This window comes from Lepeophtheirus salmonis, chromosome 14 (assembly GCF_016086655.4).
Source record: "Lepeophtheirus salmonis chromosome 14, UVic_Lsal_1.4, whole genome shotgun sequence".
NCBI classification, from domain to species: Eukaryota; Metazoa; Arthropoda; class Copepoda; order Siphonostomatoida; family Caligidae; genus Lepeophtheirus; species Lepeophtheirus salmonis.
The window spans coordinates 2,138,364-2,157,183 of NC_052144.2; the positions used below are offsets into that span (position 1 = coordinate 2,138,364).

General features: G+C 31.0%; 1 protein-coding gene and 2 long non-coding RNA genes across 4 annotated transcripts in view; 2 read left to right on the top strand and 1 right to left on the bottom strand.

Moving 5' to 3' along the window:
• The window catches only part of LOC139907256 (uncharacterized), a 31,680-nt gene extending 14,117 nt beyond the window's left edge, over positions 1-17,563 (top strand). The window contains exons 2-4 of the long non-coding RNA XR_011783715.1: positions 13,636-13,748; positions 13,835-13,951; positions 14,791-17,563. This is a non-coding gene — a long non-coding RNA (uncharacterized lncRNA). The remainder of the gene's footprint in view (positions 1-13,635; positions 13,749-13,834; positions 13,952-14,790) is intronic.
• Positions 1-18,820, top strand: part of LOC139907255 (uncharacterized) — a 177,257-nt gene that overhangs the window by 41,641 nt on the left and 116,796 nt on the right. The window lies entirely within an intron of this gene.
• The window catches only part of LOC121129157 (uncharacterized), a 259,086-nt gene that overhangs the window by 22,976 nt on the left and 217,290 nt on the right, over positions 1-18,820 (bottom strand). For both annotated transcript variants that reach the window (XM_071893539.1, XM_040724837.2), the window contains exons 10-11: positions 1,145-1,295; positions 967-1,085 (exon numbers count right to left, since the gene is read on the bottom strand). In XM_071893539.1, the coding sequence (XP_071749640.1) occupies positions 967-1,085; positions 1,145-1,295 (270 nt within the window). The remainder of the gene's footprint in view (positions 1-966; positions 1,086-1,144; positions 1,296-18,820) is intronic.

Here is an 18,820-nt window from a genome sequence, read left to right on the forward strand (position 1 = left end):
TTTTGGGCCTCCCAGGTCATTGAGGTTTTGACAGAAAATGAAAGAAAAAACCTATTTACCCTTCTCTTTCTTTCTGTGTCACTTTGTCCATGAAGATAATCTCATCTCCTTAATGGTTGTAAGTTGAGAGGAACAGCAAATAAGAAAAATAAAGCAATAATATAATTCCTCTAGAATTAGCAAGTTTCCATAAGAGCCGGAATCAGCATTTCGAATTTTTATTAGAATTGCAGTAGTTATTTTACACACGCATTTATTCAACAATTTTTACAGCTCTATTGATATCGTTGAATCGAGCACTGTGGCTATAGTTCCTACGCCACGGTGTTTTTTTTGTAGCTGTAATTTCTAAGAATATTGTAGTGTTCGATATTTTTGTAGTTGGGCCAAGCTCAGGGGCGTCCGCAGATTATACATATAGTTTTTCTTTTTTTGTGGCTGGGATTTAAATTTTTCCGAAATGAATTTGAAAATTAAAATTTTTGCTCAGTTGCTTAATTATGTCGAATGACCTTTTTATTGTCTCATTAAATTTGTTGGTACATATCCAAAATTCCTTTATTTGGGGGAGGGGGGTTGATCTGCTGACGCTCCTGAAGCTTGCATGAGTATTTTGTATTTTTGAGGTGAGACCAGCTATGTATAAATTGTATATGCTCAGGAAAATCAGAGAGTATCACTGAAGATGATTTGTTAGGGAGTTATACGCTTAAGTCCTTGTTAGACTCAGACTGGAATCGAGGATGGACAACAAAGAAATATCCTTGCTACATATGGAAAAAGGATTTGGGTGTATTTATTTACTATCATAGCTGTTTGCACCTAATTTAATAAAACGTCAAAACAGCTAAGCTCCTCTCTTCCTAAACATTATTCAATTTGTATCATGTGAATTTTCGGGTTCTTTTCTTCTTCTTAACCAAAAAAGCTTAGAATTTACAACATTAGAGTTTAATATACAATTACCATTGGTTTGGATCCCTTTGGAAACGATTGGCTGATCATTTACTGTTGTGTTACTACCGTAGCTAATTTGCGAAGTTTGATTCGAGGAAGTTTCTGGGGATATACACTTAACTTTTGACCTGAAATAAATGTTTATTGATATATACCTATATAGGTACGTAGTTCCTTTAAAACTTACGTATGAGAGTCCCCAGAAGGAGATGAATTATGGCGTGGATGTGCTTTGGTATAGTTATATAGAGGGAAAGGAGAGACGTACATATCTTCTAATGTGGTCATACCCGTGCTTTCAACCAATCCTGGAGTCGATTCACTTCTTGGCAATGCAGCTAGGGAGTAAATTATATAATTAATACTATGTGATTCAAAAGATGGAAATTAAGATATTAGGCATGTAATATGTATGTTGATATTAAAATTCTTATTATTAATTAAAGTGTTATGCAGTTATTATGTAGTAGAGTAAGGTTAATTGCATTGGTTTAGTTTTGCACAATTCCTTAATTTAATTAATATTGATATTGCATTATTGGGGGGAAAACCACTGCATAAGCAGATGATGTTTATGGCTAGAGGGTAGATTATATGAAATATACAAGGTGTAACAATGGAATCCTGCACTTAAGATTCCCGAATTTTTCCGGTACATATGGCGAAAAAATCGTGTATTTTTTTGTGGTGAACTATCAAAACATTTCCGGTTTGCAAAAACAAATCTTATTGGTTCAAAAATTCAAAATGTTATATACTGATTTGAAAAAAATCTAAAACAAAAATTGTTGACAAATCAATGAGCCTGCATCTTATTAGATATAGTCCCCATTATAAGTAATGACAGCCTCAATACGGTTCCTTAAGCTGTGATTACAATTTTGTCTTCAGTATAGTTGGACCATACCTTGGAGATGGTGGATTCAGGTCATCCAAATTTCGATGTGGTGTTGTATTTGTGATGCCCTCTATGGCTTCCTACCATAATAATCAAGGGAGTTCAAGTCGGGAGATGACGGAGGCCACATGCCCTTATGCCAGAAATCAGCAAATTTTTGGGCGCATAATTTCAGGCACTTTTCAGACGTATGGGCAAGTGACCCAGCCTGCTGCCATACATAATTTGCATCAGGGTAGTTGGCCTTGGTCCACGGGAGAATTATATGGCGGAGTACCTTGTAAGAATTGATTGAAGTATGAAGGAGGCATCTTCTTGCCATCAGACCCCAGGACATCAATGAACATCATTTGAGCAGGATGTTTTGTCCAGTAGACCCCTTTGGTCTCATCTATTTACTTTGTGATGTAGTGGCCGTTTCGGTGTTTGTAGACTTATAGATTTTCTTCTTGCCAGAGAATGCTCAGGATCTTTTTCAACTGGGAGAGCCTCTTTTCCTTCATTACTTCAGTAAGAAGCTACCTCGGGACATGGACGAATGATTTCAATCCCAAATCTTCATTTATGGATGTCTTTATGGTATTTTTATGCACATTAATCTCTCTGGACAGGCGACACATAGTGGTTTTGGGGTCATCATCAATATTGCCCTTTAGAGGAGCCCTGAAGTCTTCCGTGCAGATTTTGTTCCCCTTCGCCTCCTGGACGTTAATTTTTCTATCTTTTTGGCATGCTGAACATTACACATGGTATTCGCATTGATCTTAATGATGCTAGCGATGTCTTTTTTGGCCATATTTGATTCAAGCAAGTTGGATACATGACGACTCTTTTCCTCCTTTTCATACATTTGCTGTCCGATTCAAAACAAAAACTGCATCAAAGCATAGTTCATTTATGATGTAATTGCATGATCAAATAAATAATGTAACATCTTACGTAAAAAATACATTAAAATACAATTAAATCGACAAAAAAAGTTTTCGTTCCTGCATATAGTACCACCAAGGATTTTGCTAACCTTCATCATTTGGGAAGGGGCTAACCCTCAAAAATTAACAATAACGTAAGACAATCTCTTATGTAAATCGGGGGTATTATATTTATATACATTTTTAGAGGGGCGGGGCTGCAGAAACTTGTAGGGGGATGGCCCCCACACTCCAATAGGGTAGTGATGCCACTGTGTTTCCATTACTAGATAAAACACCACCATAAAGCCAACAATAGAAGATTTCAAGGCTATTACATTTCATAGGCAGGACGTAGGTGGGCTGTTGTGATGATCTTTTTAATACAACGATCTGGATATAAGCAATACTGAGATCTTGAAGATTAAAGGGATCAACAAGAGAAGGTTAGCATGACCCTCCCGAACCTCCAAAACAACTCAGGATTGACTCCAAGAGCATTGTTACGACTGTTTTTTCCGAGAATATTTGGCCTCCTGTCTCCCTCAATTTTGCCTAGAGCTACCTTAAGCCAAAGGTCAATAGAGATCATCAAATCACTAAGAAGACCCTGATCGACTAAAATGCCTTGGAATGGAAGAATTAAGATGAGGCTCTAGTTTCAAGTTCTAGTTTCAACTCCAATAATATATTCTGTGTTTCGCAAAGTAATTTTCTTATTATTAAAAGATTGTGATAGTTAAATATCAACTGTCTGCTGTCACTGTCTCCAAGTTTGAGATAGAAAGATAAAGTATGACGAGTAAGCAAACTTATACAATGCACCACAATTATTATTTTACTATTAAAACCACTTGAGAAAATAAAACATGTAATTTATAGTCCACAATACGAGCTACCCACCCTAATATGCATGACAATATGTAGATTATATCTACTGATGAGTTGAATTCATATTCTACATATATTAAATACTACATATTAAGCATCTTGGAGACAAGTTTCATATTCAATTTAACACACAAAAGAAAGTATTCTTCTATGTAATTCACTTCATCGTGACAACCTTTACATAGAGATTACGAGGTAGAAAATGGAAAGTTCTTATCCTATTGATGACAGTCAGAGATATTCAGTGATATGAGTGACCTAAAATACGAGTTTTTTTTGATAACATGTATCTAAGGAATATCAATAATGCTTATCCCAATATTGTATATTTGAAATTGGAAATGTATACACCTGTATGTAATGTACAAATCTTTTAGCAAAAGGAAAGAAAATTGTAATATTTAAATGACTCATTCAGGAAATCATATTTTTATTGTTGTGCTAATTAAAATATTTTATATTTCAAAATGTTATAATAAAATATTTGTAAAGTATCAGTATAAGAGCAAGATATTGACAAAAACGCATTTTTCCTTTTCTAGCTATTTTGCTTTGTAAGAAAGGATCATATAATTATTTGTAAAGGCCATGATGGACTGTTATATCAACAATCTATTAATTGTAGGTATAAGGTTATTACAGGCTTCGAGCTTTTTTCTTTTAGGGCTTAGAAATTGCGGTTTTTTTAGTTAGATCCAATCTATTTCTATATTTAGCATCTTAAGTTGAACTTTAATCACACGAATATATATTTTATAACAAAGCATTCTACTTCCTCTTTAATAAGCCACCACCATTATCTATTTTTATACGCAGAATACTTTTTTTTCAAAATTGTATTTATAAATTGTCAAGAACTGGATTTTCTTGCTATAATGAAACATCCTTATTAAACCTACATAAGGACACTAATTACAGCTTTATTCCTCAATTCGCTCCAAAGTTATGGTCGATTGTGTATTTTGAACGCTTTGTACTATCTTTACTTCTCAAAAACATAAAAATATATTTTCCACAAGGTGGCCTGACAGTTTGTAGCTTACTGTTTAAACTATTTGATTAAAAAAATCGCATTTGCTAAGAAATTTTTTTACTGCACTCACCCTGTGAGTAACATACATCTGGTATTTTATATTAAATACTATTATCATTACAGGAGTTGTATTATTTTGCCACAAGACGGCGCCACCCCCTGCCCCTCAGTTTATTAGACTAATATAACTTATGCTATTTTAAATGTCAAATATTCTCTTCTGTATATCATTAATTCATTTTCTTCCTCAAAAATATATAGGAGGAAGCAGATAGTAACAAGAGACTTGATAAAACAATATCATAAGTCTCGCTCTTGACTTCTCCCTGGGCTCATTTTTTCATTTGAAAAATGACATCATTGGATATAATATACATATATAGCCCATGTTCAATATTTAAAGTAAAATAGTTGTCATGAAATATTCTAACCGCTAATAATGTAGTAAGTAATTGTGTGATCGAAGGAAAAATACCCTCTAAAAAGAGATTCAAATAGTTAAATATTGGTATGCTGCAAAAAAAGATAACAAAAATTAAAGTGGCCCCCTTGATCATGCCGTTTCATTAAATTAACTGTTGGCATCTATGAGAGGAAGTAAATAAACAGAAATCCCACATCGTATATAGCAATGATATTGGCAGGAATTACATCGATCTTGATCCTCAATTCTACTCCAAGTCCAATAGGGACTCACATTTAAAACTCACAACAAAACATCAGATTTACTCTTCGTCTTTCACATACTAGGTATTTTTCTCTCCTAAAGAATAAAAGAATAATGATGACAGATTTGTTAAACAATTTTTTTGTTCCGGTTGCAACTTTTAAAAGTCTCACACTCTTTCTTGATCATATTTCAAGTAGCGAACATATGCATAGTAATTTCAATATAATAATTAATTCATGATTATTATTTAATTCTTGAAGACAGAATATCTAAGTATAAAGTATTAAATAGTGCGTGTGTTCTTGAAAGACAGAAAGTAACAGTGAGGGTTTGTAGGGGAATTATAAGTCTAAGTCCTTGTTATACGCAGAGTAGAATTGAGGATCGGCATCGTAGGTGTTTGCCATATAAGGAGTGGAGTTTGTGTTTATTTCCTTCCTGTAACATTTGCATGCAATTGATCTATATGAACGTCATGACAGTTAATCTGCTCTACTCACAAACAGTCCACCTTCATTTTCTTTATTTTTACATAGCGGCAGGATATGTTTATTGCATAACTGTAAATCGGTAATTTGGAGAGTTTTCACGTGACGATTGGACTGTGGATATCATGTATATAATCTATTTAGGGGCCTAAACAACACTAAAAACACTAAACACACTAAAAATCATAGTTTTTTTCATTTTTTAAATAAAAATATTAAAAACTAGGATGTCAAAATGACATCATCGGCTAGTTTAATATTACATTATAAAACACGTAATCATCCAATTAACCTGTACTTGCCTTACTTTTTTTTTTGAATGATTACTCTAATTAGACAAAATATCAAGTGTGTGGAGTTATAAAATACTGCCAAAAACCCGTTACCAATTAGAATTGCCGAAGATGTCATTTTGACATTACTTATATTATTAAATAATGTCAAAACATCAGCAGGTGATACAACTATCAACACGTAGCACATTCAATGAGCTAAACTCTCAACACTTCTTAACTTGTTTTTAAATCTTTGTATCAATGTCTACCACACAATTTACCTGGTGTCTTGCAGCCATTCTATATTGGAGAAATAGATAATCAACATGTCTGGAAAGAAACATCTATCCGAATGGGAAATACTGAATATTTTCCATCCTACAGCATATTCTGAATCTGAAGGAGAAGATATAGGAAAAACAGAGTGACAACGAATATATCCAACCACCTTGCAGTTCATTAGAAGAAGATTATCCCCTTGAAGAAACGGTTGTTACTGATAGTCACTAAAGTGCTCCTCCATCGGGAAAAAATCTTTCTAAAAAACGAAAGTTAGATATTATGACACCTATATTAGGAACTATTTTTACAGGCAAAGATGGAACAAAATGGGAAGTTAGTTCTTCAAATATTGTAATTGGACGTGCTGCTTCGCATAATGTAATTAAAGATGCCCTGCCCCTACATCTTACGCCAAGAGGCGTGTTGGACAAGGAGATGCCATTACTGCATTTTCTTTATTTATTGACAAGTTCATTATTGCTACTATAATTGAATGTACTCACGTTGAGGCCCGTTCTAAAATAAGCAACGCAGACTGGAGTACTTCTACAGAAGAAATATATGGACTCCTGGGTGTCATATATACTCGTGAACTTCTAGCTAAAGAGCAACCTGTATATTATATTTCAACCAGTGGATTATATTTGGTTGAAGATGTGGGGGAATTGTCGCCCATCCAACTAATCAATGCCAAGTGATGTTATCCTCACACTTATCGAACCATTTGCTGGAAAAGGTCGAAATGTTACCATTGACAACTTCTTCACTTCTTTGAGATTATCAGAGCAATTGAAAGCTAAGAAGACAAATATCATTGGAACATAATTAGGAGAGTGATACAAAATGAAGTAAAATCAATGAAAATTCCGCTGTACTCCACCATAATACTAAAAAACCAACAAAAGCTTAACAGTTTATCAATGCAAGCCATCCAAGAATGTTTTGCTTTTGAGCACAGTACATGAAACCCTATCTTGCTCAGAAAACAAGAAGAAAACGTCTGAAAGCATTGAATATTACAACAAAGAAAATATGGAGTAGATGTGATTGACTAAAGTATCTTCACGACGGTGTCCATTATATGTATTCTAGAATGTAGTTGATTTAGCTGCAGTTAATTCTGTCATTGTATACAATGAAGTTTCACGTGATAAAATTACACGACGTAATTATTTGATAAAATTGACCTACGAATTACAAAATCTAGCAAAACTTCGTCTGTCTGATCAACAAACCGAAACCCAGCCTGATCCTACTTCTGCAATCGTAAAAATAGTATGTTATCAAGTAAAATGCAATAGAAATTCAATAAATAAAACTTTTAAACAATGTAGGGAACCAGTTTGTGATCAATGTGTGGCAATATATAGAGGAGACATTTATTTGTCAATTATGTAAACCTTGATTGTTATGTTCAGTGCAATTATTGTAGAAGTTTATATGAACATTTTGTAAGGAATGTAATTTTGTCTATGGTTTTTTCATCAATACATATTGAAAATTTACTTTGAGCAAAATGTACTTTTGTTGTTTATGCTTAATTTTATCCATACATGTGGGAAATTTATATTCATTACAGTACTTCATTAAATTGTACATAAAAGTAACCAATTCATAGAATTGGGTATCTATGAATATGGATTCTGGTATTAGGTCTTTAAATACTGGCAAGGATTATAAACATAAATAAAATAATAGCTAGGGCTATATTTTTTTAATAACAAAATTTATAGTGGTGATGTCAAAATGACATCACATGGCCTGCTGAGGTAGTATATAGCGCTGTCTTTCAAGTGTGTCTGAATTAACTTGTCGGAAAAATTTGGCAAAATGCGAATTCCTTATCGATTACAACTTCCAAATTTGTTTGAATTGGTTTCATGTTGCATCTGCAAGAATGAATTATCACCTGCACTTTGCTGATGATGGCCTCCAGTTAAAAGTTCTAGGAAGATTAGGATCTGTGCCCCCTCCCCCCCAATCATTTTTTGAGGTAAATACTTGTAGATTTTCTTTTATTTTCAGTTCACACATTATTACCAAAGGACTGATCTTATCACACTCGTAGAGAATGTGTACTGACGTCTCTATTTTCTCACAACAGAATGTGAAATTTTTATTCCCATCCTCATTATTCGATTTATTCCTATAAATTGATGGGATAGCGATTTAGTAGTGGTGCCATTTTTGCTTTTTGTAAAAGTGTTTTCAACAGTGTTTTTGTATCAATGTCAGACCTTAGGAGACGTAGTCTATCCAACCGTTTGGTTACCAGTTTTTCCACTGAGGGGTCTCCCCGACCGAGTAGTCCTTTCTTATTCGTCAATTTTTAATTCTCAACATTCTTCAAATTGTCGGGATTACCATGCTCCTTTTCGGTTTCATTTATCTTAACACTCTGACAATGCAGGTTTTATGTATCAGTTTATAATGTATATCATTATTAAAGAGCGTTTTTACGTTCTATATCAATAAAACACCTTTCCCTTTAATGTTAAGGAAAATAATCAACTATTAGATGTCAAAATAGGGCCAACAAATAATAGAACTTAAACCTTTACCCCCTATCAAAAATATATACCTTTATTACATAGTTTTATTATGTATGTATATATCTTAGCCTAAAATGTATTAAAAATATGTTATTACATCGTTATATAATTTTATTTTCATAGTGCAGATAAAAATTAAATTTAACAATGGAATGATCGATAAATCGATAAAAAAAAATCTAAAATACTATACAGATTTATAAATTTCATAGGGATTTTTAGTACACATTACTTTGATTAATTTATAATATCAGTGTTTATCATTAGTGTTAATTAGGATTCGAGGCTGTTCTTAATTATTTTTTTCATTTTGAAAGCCATTTACTATACATATATAGGTACAAATCTGTGGAAAAACCCCTATTTTAAGGTAGTATAACACATACTCTTTTCACTACAATAGTTAAATAAGTGAAAGCAAAATATGTTATTGAGGGGGTTGTGTGGAAATGACGTACTTTGAGGTTTGATTTCATTTTAAAATATTTTTCTGTCTATAACATGACTGATGATATAAGCTGCTACAAAGTTTGTAGAAATAATGGTAAAATCCCTGGTCAATATTCATAATTAAAAATATGCACCGTTTGCTCAGAAAAAGGGCGAGGGACATGGTTATGTCTGCAACAACCATAAATGATATTATAAAAGTGGACCTGGGTGCTAAGTCAAGGGTTACATAAAAAACCCACACATTCGATTAATTTCAATACAAAGAAGAAAAGGCTCGTCAGATCAAAATGTTTCATCAACGACAGGAAAGCAAGTCCACCAGTGATTTGATTTTCTGATAAGACGTTATTCAGGGTTGACAGACAGAGTCTCCAAAAGCCGAACAGACATATATATAACCACCAAGAAGTCTGATAAGCTACGAGTGAGTCGTAAACCGACATAATGTTTATAGACAAATCCTTGCTCATATCCGTGGTTTATTTACCGTTGGAGGATATTCTAACCTATGTTGCCTCACTAATACAATAATATACCATACTGTGTATATTTGTGTCAGCTGTTAGGAAAATTTATGTGAGTCTGAACCAGAGGAAAATTGGTATTGGAGAGACTAATACAATAAAAATATATGTGAGAGGCTGCGTGCTTGAGGTTAAAGATTGTTGTTAATGTTCTCCGCTATTTCAGTAGAGGACAATTTATGTGTAGTCGATATTTTGGTTTTTTTTCTCCAAATCTGTATTTTGAACATTGATTTGTACAATTTACGTGTTAAGTTGAGAAGACTTCACAACAATTATTGAATAATTATTCTATAGTTTGGAATAATTGCCTAAATAGAAACTTATTTTGGGGTTTTTATGTTTCTTGTTGGAGGAAAGGTTGCATGATACGTTAGATGTTACGACGTGTTCCACCTATAGCACGTTGTTACCTTAATTGTATAACGCAACCTTCCCCAAAAAGAAACAGAAAATAAGCTTACACTTATCTGGTAGTTAGCTAAATAAGCCAATCACACCAACTACTATTTATCTTTCAAATACTCCCTGTCTATCATTTTCATATTCTTTCTACACAATTTTTAATATGAATTATATATATCTATATAGTTCAAAATTTCAAAATCTTACATAGTGTTTTATTCGATACTGCATTACAATATGTATTAGTTATTAATATTATATTAAAAACGTAGCTATACATTTGTATTTGTATATGATGGTGAAAATTTCTTGCTAGAAGTAATAAATGACCAATATATATATATATACAATATACGACAAGGGATCAACAAACAATTGTTTTCCTGTCACGTTGTAAACGGAGCATAAGTAAAGTACTTAATACTTCGTTTATTTATCAAACAGAATCCGTCAATAAAATAAATATATTATCATGAACAATAGCAAGGACAATTTTTTGACGTCATGACAGAAGACGAGATAAAAAAGATAGTTGACCAAAACAATCAAAAATATAGTATTTCCTGCTATAGGCTACAACAATTTTATACTATAAAATTTAAAAAAATGCATATTTAAAACAAAATTAGGCATTTCAATCTATTAATGATCATGTCTTTGATTAATCTTTTAAAGGCTAAATAAAATTATATTTAAATTTAAAAATTGGAATAAAATATTAATTTACTTCATTAAATAATCTTTGTAAAAATACTTTATTAACCTACTGATATTTCTAAATTCATATAATTATTGTATTAAATTATTATTATTTCCATAAACATTTAAAAAAAATAAAAGTATTTGAAGGACCATCTATGTTTTTATCATAGCCACTTATTAGGTGTATATAGGTTTTTATGTAGTGCCTCTAATATTACTATTTGTGGGAGTTTACTTGTAATGGATATAAATATGTTTCTTGTCCTTTTTAGTATTAATTAATCCGCACACTACCAAAACTGAAGCAAGCTGTATTCCTCTCTAAAAAGAGTCAGATTACTTCTCATCTTATGTTCAAGACTAAAATATTAATCGTGTGTCCCATAAACAATATACCTATTTATATGAACTCTAATTTTTTTCTGTGCTACATAAAAACATTGGTCACTATCCTGTTTATAAAATATATCTTAATAAAATGAAAATTGAATTAGGAACCAATATAATATATATATCTGCAGTAGAATTCTCAAGGAATGATACCCTTTCACCTTCTCCATCCTTTTTTCGGTAATTTTTATGTATGTGGCAAGAGTTGGAATTTTATAAAACAATGGGAGTTGACATCTAATTATTCATAATTAGATGTGAAGCCTTTTACCCTAGTTTACCATAAATTACTATTTATGTAAATCACAGGCATAACTTTCCTCGTCAATGTAGTATACATATCTTGATTTAATGAATTAATGGAAGCAAATGAGTGCTTTTTCGATTATTTAATTATTTTCCCTCTAATTTTCTCTCACAACAAATATATGTAAAAAGACTCTTCTATTCATCTTTGTCATTTGAAGTTGAATATTGATGCCCAGCTCATTATCCAGGCAACAAAAAATTGAATGAGTAAAAAAAACAACTACAAAAGTCATTTGGAGTTTCTTGGTTAATCCCTGACTACACAATGGATCTTAAAACTAGGAGTGTATCCGTCCATAATATATATAGGACGGAAAATCAGTCGTGGTTTATGTTGTACCTATTAGCAAATTTGATTTATATGTGGATATGGGTTCTTGTTAGAGCGGTGGAGAAGGAGAGAGCGAGACATTTGGTACTCTTGAATTATGAACTTTGTTAACATCAGCTGCTTGTTCTATGATTTTGGAAGGATAACATGAATTATTGATATAAACACCTTCTACATTTAAATAGCATTAGTGTAGGGAAAATATTATTAATTATATTTAAATTCATATATATATCAATTTTTTGATGCATTCTTAAATCAATTTACACCAAAGATGGGCGATAATTCTTCTTTTAGAGGGAGATGTTAACACGGCACGACTTATAAAATAATAAACATAAAAGAAGTTAAAGCACACGCATCAACTTTTCTAATAAGAGAAACCAAAAATTAGCATGGTAACCCTTACAATTTGAAGAATGTTTTGGAGGTGATCAGCTAAAATCAGCTGTGAATAGGGAGGAGGGGAAATGAAAATAAACAAAGACAGTGGCTATAATTATTCCGATTTTGATCCTCAATTCTACTCTGAGTCCAAAAAGGACTTAATATAACTCCGCAATATATATTATCATAAAATATCCATCTTTTATGAGCGTACACGAATGTTCATTTGAATCAGGCTTTGAGTATAAATAAATCTATTTAGGAAAGGAAGTTCACTACTCAGGAACGTAATAATAATGACAACTGCTTAGGAAAAGAAAATTCATTCTTCAGATAACCCATATCTAAAAAACTGGGCTATCTAAAAAATACACACCATTTATATCACTGCATATAATACTAGATACCTTTAAGCAAAGACTCATGCACGCCTAGTATAAATGGGTTAGAATAACTGAACATTACTACAATTGCATAACATAAGTTTTTAAATCCAGTAGTCAACCATTTGACGAAAAAATGTAGCGGCCTCATTCATCAGTACACATTTAAGTTGTGTATACAAGTTTCCTTTTAAATAATCTATATGTTATGAATGGATAACATTATCTCTGTTATTTTATTGATTGCATCATTGTTTTCATTCATACAATTAATACTAAATTGAATTGCTTGCTTAGATATCAATCATTTTGATCACCAGAATTAAAAAAAGAATGTTTTATTTCAGAGATAAGAGTGTTGGTATTTTAGAAGTAATAAGGACAGAGCGTTGCTAATCTGTTCATACCATAAGCCAAACAAGAGTCATAGAACATTATTCGAAAATGTTGGTGAAGGGTTTTGACTGCTTTTATATAATAAGCTACACCCTCAACAATGAAAACCTTTATGTCCTGATTGTTACCACCCTTATTTTTGTAACATCGTCTCATCAAGTATATATTTTTTATAATGTTACATTAGACACCGCCTGTTCCTAAAACCTAGTTAGCAACTGAAGGACTTTCAACACTATGTAGGTATATATATTGTTGTGTATAATATAGTCAATATTTATAAGGGTATATGAAGAAAGGGTAATTCATCAACATGAAAGTATATATTAAGAAATAAGAAGGCTGAATATTCATACGTGCTCATATATGTACATAATTTAATTCATTCCCTTCCATAGAATGATGCTTTTTCATCGAGCAAACCCCTTGCCAAAAAAATAAAAAGAAATGAATCAAGGAATGGTCGTTCTCTACAACACTTTCTTTATGTATTTGATCAATGATGAAAAATGTACGTAAATACATTTAAATATTGATAGATACATTATCATATTTAGATTTTTTTTTTTTTTTTTGCACTCATCATTATTCAAAAAGCGTTGTCAGATTTATTTACAAATGCTTATACTATAAAGATTGATCTTCTACACATTTTTGTAACTTGGATGATCATGTATGTAAGGAGAGGGAATTGTCGACTATAAAGGATATTAGGTAACAATGCGATTTCATCTATTTATGTTTCTCAAATATTATTCATTATATAGGAGGACTTAAATATGTTTAGAAATGATTTATTTGAAAAATATTGTGAGCAAGCAACAAGGCAAAACTAAATTGACTACACCTAAAACCTATTTGATTCGTTAATTTTGAGTTCTTACTATGCTAAATCCTGTACGTTAATCCTCGTGAAGTTACGTTGGTTATTCACAATTTCATGAATAATGACTTTGGTAACATGTGCCCCTTAGCCTGTCATTTCAATTCTCTAAAAATTTGTAACTATTAATAAGGGTTCTAGGACTAGGATGCTCCCAAGGATATTTTTTGGAAGGACTATTTGAGACAATGATATTTAATATAATAGTTGGAATAAAAATAAATCTATTTTTTTCCTAATAGATTACTTTACTAATGTAAATTTGCGTTGTATGAGTGTAATCAATTATCGCTGAGATTTCGTACACAAAAAATTAATGGAGTCTGCCTCCAATTTTGGTACAAAAAGAGATAGAATGACGTGAAACATATACGGTGTACCCACATAAATAAATAGAAATCATTTAGTTAAAATGTGTAATCTTTAGTCTCTTCACCCGGCGTAGTTATGTACCTATAATTAAAAGGTTGGTATAGTTGTATTTTAACTTTCTGCTTATGTAGTCTCAAAATTTGGGATAGAAAGAGAAAGCAGGTGTGGGCAAACTTATAAATAAAAAAAGCGTCATTCGATTGAAAATGAAGCAAGTTAATCTTATAGTTTATATCGTATATATTATTATTTTAAATATTCCTTTTTTAAATTTTAATATTTTTATTTTTTGTCAAAGCTGTGGAATTGAAGAATTTTGTTAAATTATTATTTTTGAAGAGGTTTTCAATGGAGACGAAATTGATTAAATGTTACTGATCCTTTCAACATCTTTGTTTTATTGTGTTAGTTGAGTCAAGTCCGTCTTCTTTAATGAAGCAAGTTATGAATCAGAAATATATTTTATTATTTTGGAAAAAATATATATTAAAAAAAAAAAAAAAGCTCAAAGAAAAATACTAGCACCATCCTGGATATCTATATTAACCCAAAACTAAAAAATATGTATTTCCCAATTCCTTTCTACATATTATAATGTTCCAATATTATTATTCTTAAATGAAGAAATATATCTTTTGAAAAGAAGTTGTCAAATGCATCCATTTCCTTTTCATAAGCTCAATCTACTCGATTGATTTATGATTTATAAATTTGACAGGTTTTTTATTTATTTATAGTTTTTATATTGATGGATGATTACACATTAATTTGGAAGTATACAATGACGGGGATACAATTTTTTTATGATTAAGATAATTTTTCAAATATTTGAATTTTCCTATGTCTATTGTATCTCTTTAAAAATAAAATATCATAAAGGGTAACAGATGTATGATGTATGGAATATGCAAAAATAAAGTTATAATTTGAAAGTGTAATTTTGTGAATGCAGATGTAGATGGAATTATTTGAGACGTCATGGGATTTCAACGGTCAAGAGACTTTGATAGATTAGGGACAGAGGGTGCTTGCTCTTCCTCTACAATCCCCTTGATCTGTCTCGCCTTTTGCACGTGAGATCTTAGTAGTTCAATGTAGAAAATGTAAGAAAATCTACATTTTCAAACTGTGTGTAGATAGTTTTTATATCTACACACTTTCAGATGTGGCTTCAAATATTGACTCGATTAACAGCACAAATGTAAATGGAATATTTTTAAAAAGGGATTAATCTACAGATGCGAAGATTAGATACATCGGACACCAACTGTGTCTTGTATATACTAGAAAATTTAACAATATGGAATATAAGATTCCCTATAGGAGAAAATGTAGAGATGGAAATAACCGTCTCTTACAACGTGGCTTTCTAATGTACATTTAGAGAGCATTTTATCAAGTGCGAGATTTTTTGTTGTTGCCAATTTGAGAAGTGTTTTATTTTCTAATGTTGTTATCATTTTTCTTTCATTGTAGAGGAAATAAACAAGAGGTTGTTACTCTGAGAAGAAATGAGAATCGACATCAGATTAATTCCTGCCAACAAATTCTCTTGCTGGATACAAGTAGGATTTGTGTTTATGCCCTTCCTCTTATAGCTTCTTGCAGCTAATCTAATGAAACGTCATAACAGCTAAACTACTCCTCTCCAAAATATTCTTCATATTGTCAGGATTACAATGTCATTTTTCAGTTTACTTTTAAATAAAATACCGATAGACCTTAGAATTTTCGACTCTATACTATATATTCATGAAGGAAATGAACACCAAATTCATATATAATTCATTAAAAGGCTGAAAATAGTTGCGCTAAGGCCACGTAATTCTCCTGTAGATAGTATAAGCAAAATAATATTTACCCAAATCTGCAAAACTTTAAGAAATTGCATACTTCTAATAATTCACCTAACTTTTATTAGGTATCTATTTGTGTCAAAGCCAGGGGCTTTCACCAAAGTATGATTTACTCATTTTAATCATGGTTAATCATAGTGTTACATTTGTTTGGTTAAATAACAATATTTATGACCCGTTTTGCAATGTGATATATTTGTTCCGTTAGTCTCTTGCTCATGTTGCCCAACAGCTCATTACTGTTGGAAAAGATAAACAATCCTAGTGTTTACTCTACAACCCAAAATTTCGGCATTTTGAATTGGATTCAAAGAATAGAAGAACCTATATTATGATATCACCTCTAATAAGGACTGTACTGGGCGTTGTAATTTTTTTTTAAACACTCTCATAGTTTATTCCCCTAACAAATAGTGTTTCAAGAAGTCGATAATTTTCATTTTCTAATATTTTTGTTTATATTTAATGAACAGTTCATATTTATATATTTGCCATTATTTTTCTTCTCAACATAAACTTAAAGAACCTTCCTCAGTTTCAAGACTATTCTTTATCAAGGATAAGTAACCTAGATATATTTATGTATACGAACCCCTCCTTAAAAGTTATTTAAGATGCCAAGTGTAACATGTATTTAACATATTACACTATACTCGTATTGTGTGTTTATAAATAGAACTCTATAATTTATGATAATTGAAAAGCGCTTTTGGAGTAATTTTATGGTTCCATCTAAATCATGATTAGAGAGTAGATAATTTTTTTTTATTTCTAAAATTGCATTTTTCCTTTTATTTGTATTTTTGGAGTAATATACGTGTATATGGAGTTGGTCTTGAATGCCACTCTTCATACAAATGTTATAGAGTCATACATATATGAAATTCGGTCAGGACCATTTACTCAAAGTCCCATTCAATTTCTTCAAATGAAGAGCTATAAAGTAAGCTACATTTACATTTGCATATATACATATATGCAAATGTGTCAACATAAAAGCAGTTTGAAATTATTTTGATGAAAATTGATCAGTAAGCTAAAATAATCGATTCAGTATTAATAATATTAGGTATATCATTTTTGGAGAAGAATCATCAACTACATATACATAGACGTTGGTAAAATATCGCGAACGCTAAGGCACATACCATTTTTATAATCACATGTTAGGTGTTTCTATCTAAAAATTACATCATCTTTCAGAGGTGTCCTCAGGGGATAAACTGGAGGGGCTGTAGCCCCCACCCACCATAAAGGATTTTTTTCTTTTTACTAGAAAATTTACATTTAAAATTAAATTTGTGAAATTTTTTTCCAAAAAATTTAACTTTTTTTAACAGCTGCGGATTTTATTAATCTTTTTCTCAAGAAATTAATTTCTTCAGAATAACTATGGATTTTTGTGAAATTTTTTATCAAAAAATTAAATTTTTGTGAAATTTTTTATCAAAAAATTAAATTTTTGTGAATAACAGTGGATTTTTGATTTTTGTTGCCAATAAATTTTCCTTTTTTGATTATAGCTATGGATTTTTGTAAGTTTTTCCATAAAATTTAATATTTAAAATTAAAAAAAAAATAATAATTTTATTAGAAAAGGCAATGGATTTTTGAAATTGTTTTCCAAAATTTTATATGTTTTTTCAATTACATTAACCATTATTTTTTATTCCTTCAGTGGAAAACACGGCCTTAATTGTTTTAATATGAATGATCAACATTAAATATACTATGTTCAACATAGAAATAGATTTTTTTTGGTGAAAAAAACTGCGACGTCAAAAGTCTTCGATTTTAAATGAGGAACATTGTGGTAAAGCCTTAACTATACTTTTTCTCTATAAAAACGTGCACACTGGCCTGGGGAAGGTCATGATCCTTTTTTATGAAGTGAAATAACTAGAAAGAGAAATATCGTTTTTTCTCAATTTCTTTTTTTTTAAATGCCTTCTTACTTTTATTTTGACATATTATATATACTTATAGACGTTATTTTTAAATTACATAAATGAATGAGAAAAATTTATTAAATTAAAAATATGTAAGACGAAATAATTTTGTGAAATAATTTAACCTTATTATGGAAAACAAGTTTTTGATATTTGATAAGGGAGTTCTTTAGACAACAAGTGTCCATTTTCAGTACAAGAAAACAATCACTTGTCATAACAGTCATAGAATTGTAGTCAATTCATTGTTTTAAGAAGGAACCCGTATTCCAGTTTTTTGAGTACGAGCACAGTTGTGGTTTTAGGGGTTCTTTAGCCTTTAATAGGCAAAAAATATTTGAAGAGTACTCAAAATCGGTATAAAAAAGTAGACGTCTAGGCGGTTCCAAAAAATATATGTTACTCTTTAATTGAACTTTATGTGTAACAATTTACTGAAGCATTTTTTAAATTTTCGAATGAATAAAATATTTCACGACGGATTTTCAATGTCATTTATTTATTTAAAGTCTTCAATACAATC